Source organism: Antedon bifida, chromosome 9, assembly GCF_963402885.1.
Source record: "Antedon bifida chromosome 9, ecAntBifi1.1, whole genome shotgun sequence".
Lineage (NCBI taxonomy): Eukaryota > Metazoa > Echinodermata > Crinoidea > Comatulida > Antedonidae > Antedon > Antedon bifida.
This window is the reverse complement of record NC_136234.1, coordinates 14,463,258-14,486,099: the sequence shown is the minus strand read 5'-3', so window position 1 is coordinate 14,486,099 and position 22,842 is coordinate 14,463,258. Positions and strand designations below refer to the sequence as shown.

Genomic DNA, 22,842 nt, shown 5'->3' with positions numbered 1-22,842 from the left:
AATTAATATGCTTCGGAGACTGATAATAATAATCCTACATTATGTTTTCTCTCAAACGTACTTGGCATTTAGACTTTACAGTAGCACCAACATATTTATCAATAACAGTAGAACCACTTTCTTGGACATGCCCTGCTCCCGGTGGACAAGCATCCCTATTCAGAGGACACTCCTATATTGAGGTAACCTCTCCTGTGAAACGAACGAGGGCCTCATGACGAGTGTTTCAATATATAATACATCCCATATTGAGAGGACACACGCCCTATTAAGGGGACACATTCCTGTGAAAGGAACGAGGGCCAATGATGTGTTTCAACTCATAATACTCCCATATTCAGGGGACACATCCCTATTCAGTGAACACATCCCTATTCAGTGAACACCTTCTGTGAAACGAACGAGGGCCAATGATGTGTTTAAACACATAGACAGCACATATTCAGGGGACACGCCCCTATTATGGGAACACCTTCTGTGAAAGGAACGAGGGTCAATGATGTGTTTCAACACACAGACAGCCCATATTCAGGGGAAACGCCCCTATTAAGGGGACACCTTCATGCGAAACGAACGAAGGCCAATGATGTGTTTCAACACATAGACAGCCCCTATTAAGGGGACACCTTCCTGTGAAATGAACAATAAACAAAAATGTTTTAACAGTACTCGGACAACCCATATTCAGGGGACATACCCCTATTATAAGGACACTTTATTGGTTCCCGAAGATGTCCCCTTAATGGTGGTTCTACTCTAATTTATGTTATAATAAGATATACTGTGGTGACATAGGCCAGGTTTTTATGTCATTTAAGTCATTCTCATATAACAAGACTAGAGTTTTATTGCAATCAAGAATTGTGTAGACGTAAGTACGTCACGTGAATCGCTATGATAATTACCTACACTATTTTTATTAGGAAACAATAAATCATTGTATTACTATTTATCACAATAGCAATAATTCAGATTACATACATCCTGTGTAATGGAAACTTAAAGACGAGGAAATTGTACCCCCGTCCTAGAAGCATGAGCTCTTCTACCGAGAATTTGCAAAGAAGGATTAAATGTGAATCTAACAATCAATATTCGGATCAAAACAAGAGGTACTTAAAAAGACCCCAAACACCACCAATTATCTGGATACGCAATTGCAAAATCAGAAAAAAAAAATAGATTGTTTCACTATTATTGTTCAACCTCGAACTAGGATATATCTCTGTGACTGTTGGGTTGTCGAGAGGGGGGAGGGGGATGAGACGGGTATGGGCTTGGAAGCTTTAAATATGTCAGAAACACATCCGTGAAACACAGACAGTAGTATGTGTTTTGACCGCGAAGAGGGCATTGTTACAAGATTCTGTCGATAATCTCAATAGCATATGCTAATCACAGGCTTATAATATTGATTGGTCATTTCGCATAACACCGTTAAACATTACCTAAGAAACCTTGATTTGTACTATTATGCAATAAAAAATAAAAAATAGTACAGTTCGCATGCATTAAATAACAATACTAGGCCTATATATACTTAAGAATATCTTTTCTTCTCTTTTTATTGTCGCTTTTTACAGCTAAATTAATTAATTTTGGTTTTTTTTATATAGGCTTGTTTTAAAAATATAAAAGAATAATGTGGGTTTTGTATTGTGAGTTAATCATTATGCTTGGTTCCAACTAGGACGCAACGTAAGGACGTAAACGCAACGCAAGCGTGTTGACCAATGAAAAGCGACAGTTCGAATAATACATCGCTTGTGATTGGTCAAGTCACTTACGTTGAGTTACGTCCTTGTGTTACGTCTCTAGTAGTGAGAACCAAGCATATGCAAGGTGTCTGAATACCATTACAAACATAGGTCTATTAACTGTCCAAACTGGTGGGGTTGAAAAAGACAGTGTACTGACACAATATTGAATTTTATATATCACAACAGAACATCATTAAAAATCCCATATCAGAAAAGATTATATAAATTAATACTTTATTATTCAATCCACGAGTATTCATGTTTTAATGTTTTTGTATGCCTTCCTTCGTCTCCTGTACATGTTTCAATTGTAGGCCTAGTTACTTATAATTCCCATTTTTGATAATTCATATTTTCAATTTTGTCAGTTTAAGGTAACTGCTTTATCGTATGCAATTTAAAAAAAAGACAGTATACAGTTTTCCGCATATTCGCATGAATGTTATAATATATTATTATTTTTATTATACTGCATCTCAATTTATTTCTCAATGTTTTCAAAATAATAATTATTAATCTCAATATTACAATTATGACTATCATCTAATTTCATGCCGACGTTTAGCTAACAAACAGAAATCAGAAAACGATTTCGTGGTCTCCTGGGACAGATCGAGTTGTTTCTTAGATTATCAAATTAAAACAGCTTATTATTTTACCAATTCCTTGGGGCGTCTCGTATTCGAAGGCTAATGAACAAAATAAAGCTTCAGCTTTACTGAAATATTACAACTGTTATTATTTAATCTTTTCATCTAATCTTTACCGAATGTGACTCTCGGTCATTAAATATTCTTAATATTCATAAAATCTCGTAAATCATTAATATTTCTAATGATTACTGTATGTTGTTCTAAACTAATCATGAAATAATGAGATGACCCGTCCGTCTTTAACGGTTAGATATTAGTTATAGCGATAGATATCTAACCCTTAATGCGCTTAGATATCTAGCGAATAGATGCATATAGTGTAGGCCTATAGCCTATAGATATCTAACCATTAATGCGCTTAGATATCTAGCGAATAGATGTCTATAGCGTATAGCCTATGGATATCTAACCCTTAATGCGCTTAGATATCTAGCGAATAGAATAATGTCTATAGCGTATAGCCGATAGATATCTAACCCTTAATGCGCTTAGATATCTAGCGAATAGATGTCTATAGCGTATAGCCATGGATATCTAACCCTTAATGCGCTTAGATATCTAGCGAATAGATGCCTACAGCGTATAGCCTATAGATATCTAACCATTAATGCGCTTAGATATCTAGCGAATAGATGTCTATAGCGTATAGCCATGGATATCTAACCCTTAATGCGCTTAGATATCTAGCGAATAGATGTCTATAGCGTATAGCCTTTAGATATCCAACCGTTAATGCGTATAGATATCTAGCGAAGAGATGTCTATAGCGTATAGCCTATAGATATCTAATCGTTAATGCGCTTAGATATCTAGCGAATAGATGTCTATAGCGTATAGCCTATAGATATATAACCGTCAATGCGCTTAGACTAGCGAATAGATGTCTATAGCGTATAGCCTATAAATATCTAACCGTTAATGCGCTTAGATATCTAGAAAATAGATATAGCGTATAGCCTATAGATATCTACTGTTAATGCGCTTAGATATCTAGCGAAGAGATGTCTATATCGTATAGCCTATAGATATCTAACTGTTAATGCGCATAGATATCTAGCGAAGAGATGTCTATATCGTATAGCCTAGATATCTAACCATTAATGCGCTCAGATATCTAGCGAATAGATGTCTATAACGTATTGCCTATATATATATATCTACTGTTAATGCGCTGAGATATCTAGCGCATAGATATCTATAGCGTTTAGCCTATATTATATCTAACTGTTAAATGCGCTTAGATATCTAGCGAATAGATGTCTATAGCGTATAGCCTAATAGATATCAGTAACCGTTAATGCGTATATACATATCTAGCGAATAGATGTCTATAGCGTATAGCTTATAGATATATCTACCGTTAATGCGTTTAGATATCTAGCGAATAGATGTATAGCGTAGCCTATAGATATCTAACCGTTAATGCGTATATACATATCTAGCGAATAGATGTCTATAGCGTATAGCCTATAGATATATCTAACCGTTAATGCGTTTAGATATCTAGCGAATAGATGTATAGCGTAGCCTATAGATATCTAACCGTTAATGCGCTTAAGATATCTATAGCGATTAGATGTCTATAGCGTAGCCTACATATATCTAACCGTTAATGCGCTTAGATCTATCGAATAGATGTCTATACCGTATGTCTATAGATATCTAACCGTTAATGCGCTTAGATATATAGCGAATAGATGTCTATAGCGTATAGCCTATAGATATCTAACCGTTAATGCGTATAGATATTTAGCGAAGAGATGTCTATAGCGTATAGCCTATAGATACCGTTAATGCGCTTAGATATCTAGCGAATAGATGTCTATAGCGTATAGTCTATAGATATCTAACCATTAATGCGCTTAGATATCTGCGGCGAATAGATGTCTATAGCGTATAGCCTATAGATATCTACCGTTAATGCGCTTAGATCTAGAGAATAGATGTCTATAGCGTATAGTCTATAGATATCTAACCGTTAATGCGCTTAGCTATCTGCGGCGAATAGATGTTTATAGTGTAGCCTATAGATACGGTATCTAAGCGTTAAGACGGCTATATATATAACAACAATAGCGATGGTATCTAAACTGAAGCGGTTAGATACGGTATCATAGCGTACAGATGTGTAACAAGTAGAGGCCTAAGGTGTTCTATAAGCATTAAATATATATACAGTAGTGTTAAATATCTAGTGGTTAATATAGCGTACATTTTAACCGGTTAGTATCCACTGTAGTATCTTATAAAATAGCATAGCAATATCACAAATATATTGCAACAATTTTGTAACAAAAAGCGAATAAGTCAGAAGCATGGAATACATTATTAATACTTAATTATGGTTTTGCTCGATCATAGTAAATTATTAGGTCATGGGCATTAACTATAACGAGACACGGATTAGATATATCAACCACCTGTATCGATAATTATGCTAATTACTTTGTCAATAAATGCTTCACTAAATATCCGGACATTTTATAATTATATCTTTAGCATTGATTTTTGTGTTTGAGAAGTTTTCACACGACCTTGAATTATGAAAAGCAATTAATATTTTTATAGATTAACGTTGTTAAGAACATGATATATTTTTCATATAGTTTTTTAACTCTCGAGTTTATGTTTAAAATAGGTCTTATCAGAAACGTTTTGTAGCTAGGCCTAAAGTAGCCAGTTCTGCAATAAATTTTATCCTAAAAGCATTCGTACCATACCCTGGTTTGGATCCGGTGCCCAAATATGGTAGAGATATGCCCAAACATGATAGTGATATGACATCATCATGTCCATATATGGGCACATCACATTTATTTTGTCACATAAAGTTTGAAAGTGTAGACAGAGCTTTTACGTCATTTTGAAAGTTTAGATTTCTAGGCCTAATTGTTACGGGCAATGTTTCGTTTGTTCTAAATGTAAATAATAATTCACAATATCATACATGAACAAATTGAACAACATGCAGTGAATTTAATTCGCAAAGATATTGTCTAATCTGCCCGAAGGTAGACTTGGTCAAGATGAGATAAATGTCCTCTGTTTGAATTGGCGGTTTAAGAAATGAGCCAAATCCGTCAAAGAGTTAAGATGGCAAACGTTCCATTCGAATACCCTTTCGATTAGTAGGAGATATAGTCAGCAGATAAATATAAAAGTATGCATGGATTACATGCTAATTGTAAACCGTAGCTTCATTCTCCACAATGATCCACTCTCTTAATTCTAAGTCACAAGTACTATCAGGAAACATTTGAACGTACGAACTGTCAGCGAAAACCTGTTAAAATCAGATATGTGAGACCTAGTTCTTAGTTTCAACACAAACAAATCGATTTCTCAATAGTTTTTTAGACAAGATTTTTGATTAAGGTTTCTAAGCTTGCTGCAAACATGAGAATGGTCTGCAAACTGCATGCAGATAGGGTTTGGATTTGTAAAGGGCAAAAAAAGTCTCGAAGCGCTGTGAAAAAATGTGAAAGAAATGGAAGTTGGAGTTGCCCGCATACCCACAATGGTAAAATAAGGTAGAGCATGGTGGAGATACGTCCCCGTCGCTGTGGAAACACCTTTTTTGTTATAGTTCGCAAACAATATTAACTGTAAAATTCAATGAATCAAACACTGTTTAAATATAAATAAATACTATTCTATAAATCCATATTTGTGTTTATTGCTTGGCATTTATCTCATAAAAATGATCAGTAAATCAGTATAAACGAATAGCATTTCGATGTATGTGATTAAATTTCATAACCTTTGCAATTATTATACGATTCGTAGAATAAATGATATTTTATTAATAAAATATTTTTGATAATGATCTATAATAACCATTTTTCGAAGCGACCTCCACAAAGCATACAACACGTATACATAGTTTTAAGAACAGAATTCATGGCAGTTGTAATAGTCTGATTCAAACCATAGTTAACGACTTACTTCCACAATCCAACCTACATCAGCGTTGGTGCAAATTGATATTTTAGGATATTGTAGGTTGGTTTTGTGGAAGTTGCTTATATTGTTAATTTCCTGGTGAAATGTTTTTCTTTTGTTTTCGTATTTGAAAGTAAATCCCCTTTATCTCATTGTACGGGATGTGATTCGTATGTGATTATATTAATTCATATTTTGATAATGTTGGTTACTCATATAAATACGACTGGTGTGACATTATACCAATATTATAAATGACTTCGGAAGACTGACCCATGACAATGACTATCAGGTGCATCTTGATATAGGATTATTAACACAGTCTGCAGTACCTTTCATTCACATACGCCTAAATAATGATTTTTTTTAAATTTCTATCAAAATAAAATATCATTAACAAAGGATAAAACTTGACTGTGATATGTTTTTTTCTTATAATAAAGTTATTTCTTTTTCTGGATTTAAAATTTCGAAAAATTTATGAAAGTGACATTAAAAAGGACTACAATCAGTTTTAAAAAAAGAACAGCTCTTTGGTCAGGTAATCTCGAAAAGAAGCCCATCTCGAAATCAAGCCCACTGCGCTTCTTTTCGAGATTCAACAAAGAGATGTTCTTTTCTTTTTTTGCTAGATAGGCTTCTTTTCGAGGTTTCTATCATTATTATAGTAATTGATATGTAAAGAGAACAATTTCATTGGGTTTTAAACAATAACATTATATTTCATAATGTTTAAAAATAGTCAAACCTTGGACATTTTTTTTCATTTGGCCTAATCAAAATCGCATGATGATCAAATAACTAAATCATGCCAGGTATCATGTATGTGAACACGTAATTAATCGTCACAAAAAAAGTAATTAATTTGAAGGTATTGAGTTTCTCTGGTGATGCTGTGCATGTTAATAAGGAATAATCAAGCTATGATTAGGTTAAAAATCAAAGATTTGGTTCGAAAATTGGCCTAGTTTATACTGATTGTTGATAAACCACTTGTCGTAGTACAAAATTGGAGCTTAGGGTATTGGCATTTTCAGATTGGTTTTAAAGTGTGTTTACCCTCTCTTAAGAGTCTAAAGGAGGTAGAGATAGATTCTATTAATTGTTTGATGTAGACGAAGAATGAGGTATGGATTACATACTATACTCAACAGCAATTTGCATGACCAGAAACTAACATCATTATGATTTAATTCTCTTATTTTCGGAAAAACTGACTTGTCTCATGGGAACCCCACAGTATAGACCTACATGATAATATGTAAAACAAAACACTGACAAAAGTAAACTTAAACATATTAAGCTCTGTCTACACTATCAAGCTAGTTTGACAAAAAAAGTGTGATGTGCCCAAATATTGTAGTGATATTCCCAAGGTAGTGATATGACATCATCATGTCTATGTATGGGCACATCACATTTTTTTGTCCACATAAAGTTTGATAGTGTAGACAGAGCTTTAGACCGTAAGCGTAAAGATTTGGTTTAGATAATTAGATTTTTAAAAGTAGGCCTACATATTGAACACTTTCGAACTATAGGATATTAATTAGTTCGTACGTTATAAATAATTGACATTTAAAAAAAAAATAGGCCTAAGCCAATTATGAGGAAAAGAAGCTTTTAAATGGATCTTGAAATCGAGGTGTTACACGAATAAAGAGCATGACAACATTGGTTACATTGACAGACCTTAATGGTTTACATTACATTCATATAGTGCTGTAAATGACATCATATTTAATGCAATAACTCAATTATAGATCACAGTCAAAATTGAACATTGATCAAACGCGTTGCAAGGTTAGCTGAACGCACGGCGGTCCGTTCGATTGCGTTGACACCTTTTAACCCGTCATCATTGGATTTTACCACAAACCGGACTTTTACTTTTTTAACGCTAAAAACATGTATTAATTCTGCGTCTATACTCTTTGCGACAAAGAACTCAGTCCCATCACACGGTCGCCATGATAATGAAATTAAGGGATAAACTCAATCACGATGCATCATAATAAATAAGGAGACGGCCGTATAGGACAGAATTGAAAGTCTGCTGCTGCAGGTCGATATCTTTATTCTGCAATAACATACGTAATATACAATATCTGTGAGTAATTAAAGAAAGATTTGAATCACTTTATAATGGCCAATATGTCATTCGTTTTACTCGGCTAATTGTAAATGATCGTGATCATTATTACTAGCATTTTGTTCGTTGATACAAATTAATGTTTGTCATTATACAGCCTAGTTCAGTATTGGAAAACGTTGAATAGGTTTGATGTTTTATTGCATCGTTCCTTCGTAAGCCTTTCCTGTTGTCGACGCCTTTCTATCCTTAGGTTGTCTACATTTTTTCCTTTCATTCTTTGTAAAGATACATTGCGAGACACAGGCGCATACTTTTTTTTAAATTACAATGCAAAACAGTACCATACATTAGTTTAAGTTCTGCACTTAATGTTACCACCCCACCCCCACCAACCCTTTCTATTAATTGCTGTATCCGCTACTTAATTACGTGTTACACCTCCATGGACATTGCTACTCTTTAAATGAAAAAAAAACGGATACATCTTAGAACAACAATTGATTTGTAATTGATTTATAGAAATAAAGAGCGTGTGTTTTCATTCTCAGTTCCGTTGTGTAGTCTCAGTCTAGCCCTTTATCATGTATACTGCCCTCAGGAGTAAGCATCTGTTTTTGTTAGGCCTCAGTATACAACTTGTGTTGTGCAGTAAAATAACATAGACCTACATAGAAATAAGGCTAGTATAGGGTTTGATTGCCTTGATACACAAAGCAATGACTTCTTTGAGAGATTGGATACTGTAGTTGTAATGATTGTTTTGTATTTTAGGGTAATAATGCAGAGGTTGCGACGATCGATTATTTTCTTTAAATGGTCTAGTTATTGACATTGACAGATTATCGATATTCTTTTTTTTTTTGTATCGGCATAGGGCCTATTGAATACTAAAATAAGAACATAAAATAGTTTACTTCTTCACGAGCTTCACAAAATACAAAGCTACAGAAGCTATGCCCTATGTTTTGATAACAGCGTTCGGTATATAGAATACTACGAACCATACATCTGATTCAGGTGCCGTGAGGGAATTATTTCCACCTATTTCGTTTCGTTATTGAGTTGCATCGCTTTTATTTATTCGCAATATAGGCCTAGGTCGTATTGTGTTTTATTAATGTGAAAATTTATAAAAAATGAAAAGAAATACTTTCCCGAGTCTGATAATATGACCATGCTCTCCGAAGTTAAACACGCGGAACTCCGAAGTTAAAAACGTGGACTCCGAAATTAAACACGCGGGACTCCGAAGTTAAACACGCGGGACTCCGAAGTTAAATACGTAAACTCCGAAGTTAAATACGTGGACTCCGAAGTTAAATACGCGGGACTCCGAAGTTAAATACGCGGGACTCCGAAGTTAAACACGCGGGACTCCGAAGTTAAACACGCGGGACTCCGAAGTTAAACACGCTGACTCAGTAGACACCGAATATAGGTACTATTCCGAAACAGCTTTCTTTGGCTTGTACACGTCTTAATTAGAGCATGCTCTAATAAAGAAATGAGCAACATGTTCCCTTTATACAATATTCATTCTGCACGCATCATTGGTTTTAAAAATAATGTTTTAGTCTACAACATTACTGCTGCAGTATGTACCTATTTATTAGTTGACAGATTGTGCCTCAGGGGATATGACGTCATCGTATTATTCAAATGCTTGCGCACGCACCATGTCCTATTAGTTTCTGTCACCCTTGATGGACTATCAATTCACTGTATTTATTCCATTCACATACTATTCCGTCGGTTCTAGTTCAGTGTTCGCTTTCGAATGGGTTCGTCCCTCCCCTCTGACGTCACATAATGCTTGATTAAAGCGTTTAAATTCAATTGCATCCGATTAAAAAAAAAAACAACACTGAACTTTACGGTGTTATGGAATGGAGACGATGTTTGGATTGCTCTTTTGTTATTGACATACCTATACTTTAAGGATATTTATCTATATATACGATCGTGTCGGTGAGTGGGACGTATAGACAGGGACGAAGAATGGCATCAATAATGGTAGGCCTAAATATATTCATATCATTATTATCAATTATCTCCGAGGCTCATGACATTGGTGTGTCTGAACTGATAATTGGTTCATATCAGATATCTGTTTTAATATTGTAAGGCCTACCGTACTAATTTAAAAACAAGCAAATGTATATAATAGTAGGCCTACTGCTGTGTACGTTATATTTGTATATAATTCTTTAGATAAGTTCTTTAATCAAAGTCACCAGTACATAGTGTTGGACTAATAATGCGTTTGTTTAATAGGGGTGTCCACTGAAAAGGGGTTGGCAGTAGTGTTAACAAACTATTTCCTTTCGACTCTTTCCGTTCACGGGAAAGTGTTCCAATGGATAATAATAATAATAATAAATAACATTTATTATAAGGGTTGGCAGTGTAGTGATAACACTTTATTTCCCCTCGTTCCTAGGCACGGTGTCTCCTAAATAGGAGATGTGTGTATAAGAGAGGGGACTCTCGTAATAGTAACTTTCCAGTAGCGGTTGCATTTAACTGGAATCATTCACTAATAATTCACTATAATCATTATCACTATAATTCAAAAGAATTGTTACTACAAATATCGTAATTTTTACCGGTATGTCATTTAGCAATTTAATTTACAATTTGTTCCGTGTTTAATGATACCCAGGCTACATAAGTACAAGAGCGACTATATTATACATACATAGCTGCACAAGACCTTTTATGACCGTGTGAAATGATGATATATAATACACAAATCTTTTGGGTAATTTGATTTTGTCAACAACGTATACATAAAGTTGTGAAAGAGTACGCCCACGATTGCAGTCTAGTGTTTTCATATATAAATTATTTCAATAATGGGATAAATGCGCACTGAAAAGAAGTAGATAGATACGACAATGACATAAATATCCAACATGCTATACTGATTTTAGTATACTATTATTACTAAAATCAGGCTTGAATTTTGGATATATCCTACATTCCGTATGTTAACAAATACTGTACATTAATATATATATATTCTGTATAATTATGCTTGTTGGTTTGTTCAACCGCTTAAAAGAAGAATAGTCTCATTTGTGTAAATTTATATGTAAATTTATAGAAATTAGATGCGAGAGATTTGAGATTATGTTAATTTCTCGGCGCACACTCACCACGCGCGTACAATTTCTGATAAAACGTGGACGCGCGCGTCTACATCATGTTTCTCTGTGATGTCACCGATATGTGTTTTTCTAATGGTTATATTACTTTGAAAATGTACACACACTACTCTCAATTGATATACACCAGCTGTGAATGGAATAATATATTTATTACATTAGTCACAACAACCAGCTGAAGAATTCGCCGTTTGCTGACCGTATACATCCTCACTTATGATCCGCGATGCTCTAGGCCTGGATGTATGGCATTCCATTCGGGTCTTTAACAGAAATCTAAATAAGCGGAACCTACATTTCCACAGATACCTTTGAATCACCGCGCAGACTTATAGGTCCCGCTCAGCCTTAAGTTTGGTTCTGACTACTAGGCTGTAAGCGCAATGCAAACAAACTGGTTATCGCTAGAGACGCGACGCAAGGGCGTGCGTACGCAAGAAGCGGGTTGATCAATGAGAAGCCACTGAATAGTCCATCGCTTGTGATTGGTCAAATCACTTGCGTTGCATACAAGTGGGAACCAAGCTTTAGTTATTTACCCGGATCGCTAACATCACTGGGTAGGCACCAACTTAGGCCTAGCTGTTTAAATAACTAACATTGGTATTACCCAGGTAAGTTGGATGTATGGGCACAGTTATCGCTAACGTCACTGGGTAGGAACCAACTTAGGCCTACCTGTTTAAATAACTAACATTGGTATTACCCAGGTAAGTTGGATGTATGGGCACAGTTATCGCTAACGTCACTGGGTAGGAATCAACTTAGGCCTACCTGTTTAAATAACTAACATTGGTATTACCCGGGTAAGTTGGATGTATGGGCACAGTTATCGCTAACGTCACTGGTAGGAACCAACTTAGGCCTACCTGTGTACGTAAATAACTAACATTGGTATTACCCGTGTAAGTTGGATGTATGCCACGTTATCGCTAACGTCACTGGGTAGGAACCAACTTAGGCCTACCTGTGTAAATAACTAACATTGGTATTACCCGGGTAAGTTGGATGTATGGGCACAGTTATCGCTAACGTAACTCTGGGTAGGAACCACCTAGGCCTACCTGTGTAAATAACTAACATTGGTATTACCCGGGTAAGTTGGATGTATGGGCACAGTTATCGCTAACGTCACTGGTAGGAACCAACTTAGGCCTACCTGTGTGAATAACTAACATTGGTATTACCCGGGTAAGTTGGATGTATGGGCACAGTTATCACTAACGTCACTGGTAGGAACCAACTTAGGCCTACCTGTGTAAATAACTAACATTGGTATTACCCGGGTAAGTTGGATGTATGGGCACAGTTATCGCTAACGTCACTGGGTAGGAACCAACTTAGGCCTACCTGTGTGAATAACTAACATTGGTATTTAGTCAGGTGGCTTAACAACAAAAAATGAGGAAATCGTTACACGGTGGACAAAAGCGGCAAATTTGGCATGGAGCTTCGTTGGGACCTACCAATTGATTTTTGCCTAGGAGCCACGCTGGTCGTAATTTATTTTTCAAGATGGCGGCCAAAATCCAAAATGGCCGCCAATAAATTGGAAAATCACATTTCATTTGTTGCAGAAGTCGCATATAGGCAAATGAACTATCAAAACATATTATTCATGGTCATTGAAACATATTTTAGACATGTTGCATGACATGGGTCATTCGTTGTTAAGATAGTGGCCAAAATCCAACATGGCTGCCAGTAGCCTAAACTGGAATATCATTCTGGTTGCAGAAATCGCATATAGGTATCAAACGAAGTTGGAAAACATGGAGTAGGCCTAATCATGGTCATTGAAACATATTTTAGACATGGTACATAATATAGGTCACTCGTTGCAAAGATGGTGGGAAAAATCCAAAATGGCTGCCAGTAAACTAGGAAATCACATACAGTATCTGTGGACGGCAGAAGTAATATGTAAAGGAAGTAACTGTAGTAAATGGTAGAGGTGGTATGTAAATTACAAGTAACTGTAACAAAAATCAATAAAAAAAAGTTATAACCAGTTCAGTTTCTGAAACCACATAAAATGTGGTATTTTTGGGAAAATAAAGATTGAGGGCGCTGTTCACATAAGTAAAAGTACACTTTTTTACCTGTAACTAACTAAGGTTTTGTCAGAATATTTTTTAAATGGTCTTATTTGATAGATAATTACATTTTCTTTATATTAAAAAAAAAAAAATTACATTAAATATCCATAGTTCAGATAAATTTACGTTAAGTGCCTAAAATCAGCAAATATAACACATTTTAATACATAACAATACTATTGGATATTAAGAAATTAAAAATTTAGTTATCATAATTAGGATTCTTTTACATTTTTATAGAAACTGTTTTATTTTAAAACATATAAATATATATTTTTCTAACAATTTCTCATAAAAAAACTTTTACGACCACTAGTTTTCGAGATATAGAAATGTGTACTACCAGTACAGGTCAAAGGTCAATAACAAGAATCTGGGTCATTTTCTTGGAAAAGTTTGTATTAGACTGAATAGAAACATCCATCTTCTGATTAATTTGAGACCTATTTAAAGTTTGTCCAACTGTTAGTTACCAAGTTATATGACATGTAGGTCAAAGGTCAAAAATACCAAAAATCATACTTCCGGCCATTTTTTGACAAATGTTTCCATTAGGACGAATATTAATATGCATCTTCCAAATAATTTGACACTAAAATTATTTAATTTAATGTAAGCGTTGCGGAGATATGGTTATTTTGTTTTCAATTGGATTAAAATAATCAAATTGAGGTCAAAGGTCAAGGAAAAACTTTAGAAATTTGATAACATGGGTTTTTATAACTAGCATGGTTAAAAAATTCATAAAATGCAATGCTTGCACTTTCCTTCTGATTTGCAGACTAAATTACATTAGGAATGGACTATTTGTGACTTTGTATACGATTATATGTATTTCAATTTCAATGGCTACCATTTTTATTTTTGGGCGCCATTTTGGAACTCCCTTTATATAATATTTCCTGAATCGGTTTTACTGACCTCAGAAATTCTTGATTCAGTACATTATTTGTCTATTTGTAACTTTTACAGCCAGAGATATATGATATACCAATTTACTGGCAGCCATTTTGGATTTTGGCCGCCATCTTGGAAAATCGGAAGCTGATCGGGTGGCTCCTAGGCAAAAATCTATTAGTACGTCTAAAAGAAGCCTCATGCCAAATTTGGTGCTTTTGTCCACCGTGTAACGTTTTAGTCGCTAAGCCACCTGACTAATTACCCGGGTAAGTTGGATGTATGGGCACAGTTATCACTAACGTCACTGGTAGGAACCACTAGGCCTACCTGTGTAAACAACTAACATTGGTATACCATTACTCATATCCATCTTTTTCTGGGTCACTGTAACAATTAACCTTAATGGAAGATACATTTTATCTATAATCCCCATTCGAATTTGTATTTTGCTTTCAACGAACAGGGTTAACCAAATAATAGAACGTTTGTGTCTACAGGTATTTCATTATAGCAAATCGTATACATAACGCTCCATTTGATATAGGACTAAATTCGTCCTCACACGACTGTTATCAATATAAACAATTTCGTGGCTCATAAAGCAAGTTTGGTTTTTGTTTCTAATTTTTATTTTGCTTTCAACGAACAGGGTTAAACGAATAATAGAACGTTTTGTGTATTCATTACGACAACACAACGCTCTATTCGATGTAGGACTAATCGTCCTCACACGACTGCTATCAATGTCAAAAATACCATTCATTAACAAGTTTGATTTGTTCGCATGATCGGCGGGATACATATTATTATACACATTAAGGCCTCTATGTGACATACATTTCACATTTTAATTTCTTTGATGAAAGTGTCAAACGATTATCTCTATAGTAGTTGACCTGTTGGGCAATTTTAGGACGTTCATTACATTTCACACTGCGCACTTTTATACGACAACAATTTTACTGTACACTCATTATGTTTTTACAGAACGTATGTTCAACTTAGACATTTAAATATCATTAATGACAGTGATGTTAAACTGTACCCTTAGTAGAGTAGATATATCATAGCGACAAAATTAGCCTATTTTATCTATATAATCGAATTGTATGTAACAAACGTAACAGGGACAGGAATTCAATTGATTAATATTTGGAGTACCAGTGGACATTGCTAGGTTGTTTTGCTACAGCGGTTTAGATTTATATAATACGAGGAAATGAATAAAATATAACTTCTATTCTTTTTTAAAAGTTTACCGCCCCATTTATGTATTTGTATGTATTTTCAGTGTATTTTTATACCGTTTGGCGAATAGTCTCCTGGAGAGGCCAGATAGCCACAGATCCCGGCCCTTAAGCTTGGTTCCCACTAGAATGCAACGCAAGGACGTAAACGTAACGCAAGCGTGTTGACCAATGGCATGCTATAGTTCGAATAATCCATCATTTGTGATTGGTCAACTCACTTAAGTTACGTTACGTCCTTGTGTTGCGTCTTTAGTGGGAACCAAGCATTGGGGCTCGTGGTCTCCCCCTTAAATAATCACAAAGACCAACATAATATACACAAGATGCTCTACACAAACAAAGTCTTGTTATAAGACTTTGGGTATGGAGGTGTTCTATCATGACAAAAAAAAACATGGCACCTGACAGGATTTGAACTCAGGACCATGGGATCAGTTACCGAGCATGTAGACCAGAGAGTTGTTACTCCCTGTTAAACCACTAAACATAGAGTAAACTGCATGCATAAAACAAACTAAACGCTACTGTATGGACAGGCCTAACAAATACCCAACATAGGTGCATGTAGGCATATGTTTTGGTTGCTTTCAGTAGTGCTGCTATAATATTATACGGTTTATATTTACTATGACGATGAAGGCAATAAAACTTATTTTATAAAGTATACAATCGAATTGTATGTAACAAATTTAACGCTACTGTATGGACAGGCCTAAACCACAGGCAAATACCTCACAGTATAGGTGCCTAGTGGACAATATTTGGGTTGCTAATCAAATTACTGCAATGACCTGTCCAAATTGATATTTAATTGATGCCACCAACTGCACGCTACAGTACAATTCCTTTTGTCAGCTGCAGTTTATATAAGTCTCTATTAATTCCGACACATTCGAATTAGGGAAGACATTAACGATAGTGCGCATGTCTGAGATCAGTCCATTTCCAACCCACAATCAAGATTCAGAATCAACTAGGCCTGTATATTGAATTAATCACAACTTCGGTCCCATCTTTATGGATAAGCTAAAGCTTGGTTCCCACTTGCGACGCGACGCAACGTAACGCAACCTACGCAACGTAAGGAAATGCCCTTCTGATAATTGTGTTTCCCCCCGCCTGCGTGAAATCAAACATGCGATGTTTGCAGAACTGTTTTGTCGTCGGTTCCCACTTGTGATTACGCAATACAGCACTTTGCGTCAAAACGTCGCTGCGTTGCGTTACGTCGCGTCGCTAGTGGGAACCACGCTTAAGCTTATAACCTCGGATACACGAGCTTCTGTTCTATTGACGGAATATCTGGAAAGAGAGCCGGATGGAACTGGGTCTGTGGATAAGAGAAAATGCCCAATACTCTCGGAATCCGTGTTAATTATTATTGACTGAAAATGTAGGCCTGTATACTGTATTCCCGAGGCCCTTAATTAATACATTTGTAAAATTCAATGTAAATTGATCAAAAACAAGAAGTACATTCACAGGCGGCGGTCTCTATGTGAAACCTAATTAATGACGTGTACTGTGTGTACTATACACAGCCATAAAAACGAGAGAACGTAAGAATAATGTTAAATCATGACGTGTTTAATAAATAGGCATTAGATATGTCATTATGTAGCATTAATATTCTATGTTACTTTAAATCATGATGTGTCTAAGGGTACGGTAATGGAAAAGACGGTGGCAAACTAATCGATAAAATCAAGGGCAGTGACATTTCAAAACAAATGTATTATTAATGTTATATGAACAGTTGACATAAAAATATCTAAGGAGAGTCTACCGGGGAAGACTATGTAACCTTAACCAGTAAAATTAGATGGTATTACTATAAGCTCAAAGTACAGGGTGTTTTTTTTTAAGGTTGGAAAAAAAATATGGGTCTATTAATTAAGATTGATGGGTGTATAAATACGAGGTGTACACACTTTGAGCTCAACTGGGTGCTCAGCAGCCGTATGTCCCATCATTGTATGACAGGGGGTGAGGCCCTTTTAAATGCTTTAATAGAAAGCTATCACGGCTAGGCTGTAGGTCAACGGTTTGGTAATTTGCTCGCAACGTGAACATCGTTTATCTGAGAATATTTTAACAGAAGAGCGCTGTCAGAATGTTCTCGTCACGGGGCATTGATTAGAACTCCCGTCAGTACCCAGTTTGAGCTCCGACAAAAGGTTGTTGTAAGAGGGTCGTGTGTATTACGAAACAAACACGAAATGGTGAACCCTGACATTGAGAGAAAGTATAAGTACGAACACCCTCTTGTCATTTAATTATGATATCAGTGCGCTGTAATTAATTAACGCGGGTATTACGGCACTCTGATTGACTTCATACGAAATTCCTGACGTGTCACGTATCCGCAGAACGCGTATCTGAATTTCCAATGCTATAGAAGAAATGAAAACAAATCATTAGCATCGTTTTTCTACCGGAGGAGCCGGGACTGATATCACCATCACTATTGCTCGAGGCCTAGCTCAGAAATACCGTAGGTTACTTTCTAACAGATATTTGCGTCGTCGACACGTCGTATTTGCAGACCGGGCGTTCACAATGTTCACGCGATTGCGCTATGAAAAGCTATTACAGGTAGGCATATTGTATTTATACATTTAAGATGCGTCTATGTGCGTCTAAAAGAGGCAACCACGATGTTATTCAACATTATCCGAGTCGAAGAGAAATGTACTTGTTTCTATCTATTTGAATGTGCACGGAGTGGTGTATTGGTTATAACCAACCCTAATACAGCCATGTGATTTTACAAACTTTTCTTGTTATTATTTGATTTGCCTATTTTGTACAGTACCTCAAATCACAACCGGTAATACGGATGTATGTGCATTCATGGGGTTTTGTTGTGTTGATTGACTGATCCAAAGTTAGGACAAGGGGTGGGGCGATTTATTATTTTAAAGCCTCTCTATTTAAAAACCATGGACCCTCAACTGATATGGTAGCAACAACATCAACATTACTGTATTAGTTCAAGGATGGTACAGCTAGATATAATCTATCTAGTAATTGTGAATAATATCCATCCTATCACTGCCGTACGCATAGTGTAGTTTGCGCTTTCGATCTGATGATCACAGTAAGAATGAACCGAGTCATGTTGCACCAACATTGCACTATGGCACGCCATATGCAGCGATGCTGGGTAATGGTCAAGACCTAAGCGGTTTGTTCTACACATCAATCAACCCTAATCATTTGTACACTCTGGTATGTTGTATCTATCAGGCTAATTATCAAAGAACGTCTCATTCACGTTGCGTCTTTATCAGTTAGTATAGGTATGTAATTTGTATCACCACGCAATAACTGTAGCCCGGACATTAACAGTACTTTTCAAAAGTCAAAACACGCGGAATACTCGATTCGAGTCATGTTCGAGTGCAATCCAGGTGCTTACTTATTGTTGGCATGGTTGCTTCTACACATTGTCTGGTTCCCGTGTGACTTGAAGAATTTTAGTACTATTGATAGTGTTAATGGACATATTATAAAATGTCATCTGAATCTGAACGCTCATTGTTTTGATATTAGGCATACAGTATTAAGTTGATAGATCACACCAAGGCCTTGATCATACAAAACAAGGTATACAAACTTATACATTTACAAGCTATAAACGTCCTTATGTACAAAAAAAGGTGTGAATTGGTTTTACGGTGCGTAAATATATATTGTTATGGTGACATATCTAGTTTTTTCCATCAAGGGGATAGATTAGTTCCGTATCATAGGTTTTTAGTACAATAGAGATGAATTGTCTAGCCCAAAATAATATTCCAGATAGACAACAATGATTTCTATAGTTACTAGGTCAATAATTCACAACAGTACAACTACGATCTTGACACAAATTCTATTACATATCCGCATTTTAAAAAGTATTGTCTGTGTATATGTAGGCTATTGACTGTGTATCGTATCATGATGAGTACAACTACTAATTCCCCTATATGGAAGGACAATATCTGCTACGTCCCCTACGATCCTCTAGTACATAGGGCAACTAGGACTAGAACACGAGCGATGGAATGTCCCAATGAAAACCTTGATCATGTGAGAGGGATTACACACCCGCAGGGGGAATCGTGGACTCACGTTTTTTAGGCTTTGTCTACACTATCAAACTAGTTTTACTAAAAAAAGTGTGATGTTCCCAAATATGGTAGTGATATGCCCAAACATGGTAGTAATATGACATCATCATGTTCATATATGGGCACATCACACATTTTTGTCACATAAAGTTTGATAGTGTAGAAAAGCCTTTAACTTAGTTGTTGATCTCGTCGCTTGCGTCACTCCGGACCTGGGAGTCGCGGATCGCGTGTAAATCAGACTTAATACGTCATTCATCCAGAGGACGGTGAACTTTTGTTGCGATTTTTAAAGTAACGTAAGATTAACTCGTTTTAAAAATACACAATCAGAGTAGAGTAGGTCTTGCTTTAACTCTTTTAATTGCAATTACGATAAGTAAAAGACCTGTCATTAACAACCATCCTCAACTAACATTATTGATTTCTATCATGTGTTTGTACGAGAGTAAAACACAAGTCAGTGGTTTTGAAAAGCTTTTTCCAACGCAGTGATAAAGTTTAAAAATGATCCTTCCCCCGTATGCACTCCATAATCATCGTATCAAAACCGGCGGCCGAGATGGACTATCATGTTTACCTACGAGTTACGTAGTTTAGGGCCCCCAGTACAGTGGCGTAACGCAGAAGCTTAGGCCCCTGGTTTATGAACCCTAAGTGGACCTCCAATGCTGGAGACCTCGGGTGTTTTTAGCCTTTTCGACATATTTGAATGCGTGTTTTTTCCTCTGGGCACTGCTCAGGGGCCTGCATAAGCTCCGGGGCCCCTGTGTTTAGCTAGTGAGAGCTCATAGCCGTTACGCCACTTCCCCAGTATACACCGTTCCGTTTATTATCGGGACTTATTTGGTCGGGTTGACATTCATCGTTCGTCTATGTCCCGACATTAAAGGTCGCTAATCAATGAGGATTACTGTATCTGTTACGTACGTACGTGTACATGTTAAATATGCGTCTCTGATGATTGGCATGATGAGTCGTAATTGTGTTATTAGTGCCAACTTATCTCTTTACACTGTAAAGTTCACAGGTTTTACGTTTTTGAAATGAAGATTAATAATATCAATCAGAACATGCCATGTGGTACTAAAATAACGCCTTCAAATAATAGTAAAGACTGTTAAACGCTTTAGGCGTATGGCGTGCAAATATTCCTACAGAAACGTTGCACGAGTAGGTCAAAATATATCTGTGTTACAAAAATAAGGCACCATAAGCACGAAGACCAACTTCAGGAGCTTTAAAGTAGTTCGTTCGACCTATTTTACGAATGCCTAAAATGTAACGCCAGGTTAGGCCTACTTTACAAATTGATCGCCACAGGCCCGGTTTCGATGCTTGTTGTGTTCACGAACATATTTACCTTCTTCGTAAATTGCTTTCTTTTTATTGCTTTCGCATCATTATTATATGTCAATTAAAATAGTGAAATGGTTTAGCGTACAATAGTGACTGTGTATACAGTATACCGCTTTAGTCGACGCTGGATATCGGGGCCGTATATACAGGCCTATTTACACAGACGAGCGGTAAGGGTAAGCGGAAGCCGCGTAGCTTGTGTCCCCCATATCTATACAGTCGCCCGTCAGCTCCGCGATTTGTGTAAATGGCCATGTATTCTATATTTTTTGGGTTTCCGCTTACCGTTACCGCTAGTATGTATAAATGGCCTTTACGACTACAGCCTAATTATGTTGGTACCGGGTATTTCTTCAAACTTACATATAATATTCTATACGGTATATAATTATTTGTTCTGTTAAAAGATGTGTAGGCCTATTATACACGACGTGCGTTTTTACGTAGGGGATAAGCCTCTGATATGGAATAATGAATATATCATTGGAATAACCTTAAACCCAAAGAAACGTTATTGTTTTGGAATATGCTTGTTATCGAGCTGAAGGCAGGTCTTTGACACTATTGTAAATCGTTATTTTAACGCCTTCGTTATTGTACCACTGTGTACCTACGTCACAAGAACGTTGTGATTTTAGTATGATGGTTTACTCGTTTTCTTTTCATGATTACAGCACGAATGCTTGAACGATTTTATAATTTCATAAACGCAGCATACACAATGATGATGAAGTTTTCACCTGTCATGCAGCTGTAGTATATCTGTAGTCGATACTTATTTTCAGAAGGCAGTTCCTTTGCTTGTTGCTCCTCCTACGACTATTCCGCCCCACGCATTTTCGAGTTGAAGATACGTACCATACTCCGCCCCTTACCCCTCATTTTTTAAATCCTGGATCCACCTCTGACTTGGTGAATCGCTGGGTAGCCACTTTTGTCAATATCTAGATCTGTCATAAACATTTTTGGCCACGAAAATGGGTTCGAATGCGGTTCTTAATAGTATATTCTTAGATTTATGGTTTGGGGGGATAGGGTGTTAGACTTTATCACAGTACAAGTAACAAACATGAGACGTCTGCTGCTATTGAGTGAGTGCACTGTGTTTATCATCAGAACACATACCAAACACAATTCTAAGTTGATGAGGACACGGATTAAGAACGATAGATAGCGTCGTGATACAATTGCTAGTTAATGGAACGACATACACGCAAAAACTAAAGAAGCTGAATTCTTAAGCTAAATTTGTCACGTCGACACCGATAATACACTCGTAAAACACTGAACATAATTAAAAGGAAAGTCTGTGTGCTAAGCCGGTGCTTTACGGGTTATTGTGTGTAGTTTCTCGACCACATCGAATATTACAAATGCCGCATGAGGAGAGCTAGCGAGTAAATAACTATAGATACCAATCTATTCTATGTGGCATTTACAGTGTTATCTTTTTGTATAATTGTATTTATGAAACCTTTTCTGTAAATGTAAATTTCTAA

General features: G+C 36.2%; 1 protein-coding gene across 3 annotated transcripts in view; it reads left to right on the top strand.

Annotated features, from left to right (window-relative positions):
- Positions 1-22,842, top strand: part of LOC144852890 (neo-calmodulin-like) — a 35,255-nt gene that overhangs the window by 426 nt on the left and 11,987 nt on the right. The window contains exon 1 of one of the 3 annotated variants that reach the window (XM_078710936.1): positions 10,211-10,463. The exons of 1 other annotated variant lie outside the window; for it this stretch is intronic. In XM_078710936.1, coding sequence (XP_078567062.1) covers positions 10,449-10,463 — 15 coding nt within the window. In that variant the 5' untranslated portion in view covers positions 10,211-10,448. Of the gene's footprint in view, positions 1-10,210; positions 10,464-18,334; positions 18,462-22,842 lie in introns of those variants that run through there. One more of the 3 variants, XM_078710935.1, reaches the window with a different exon arrangement.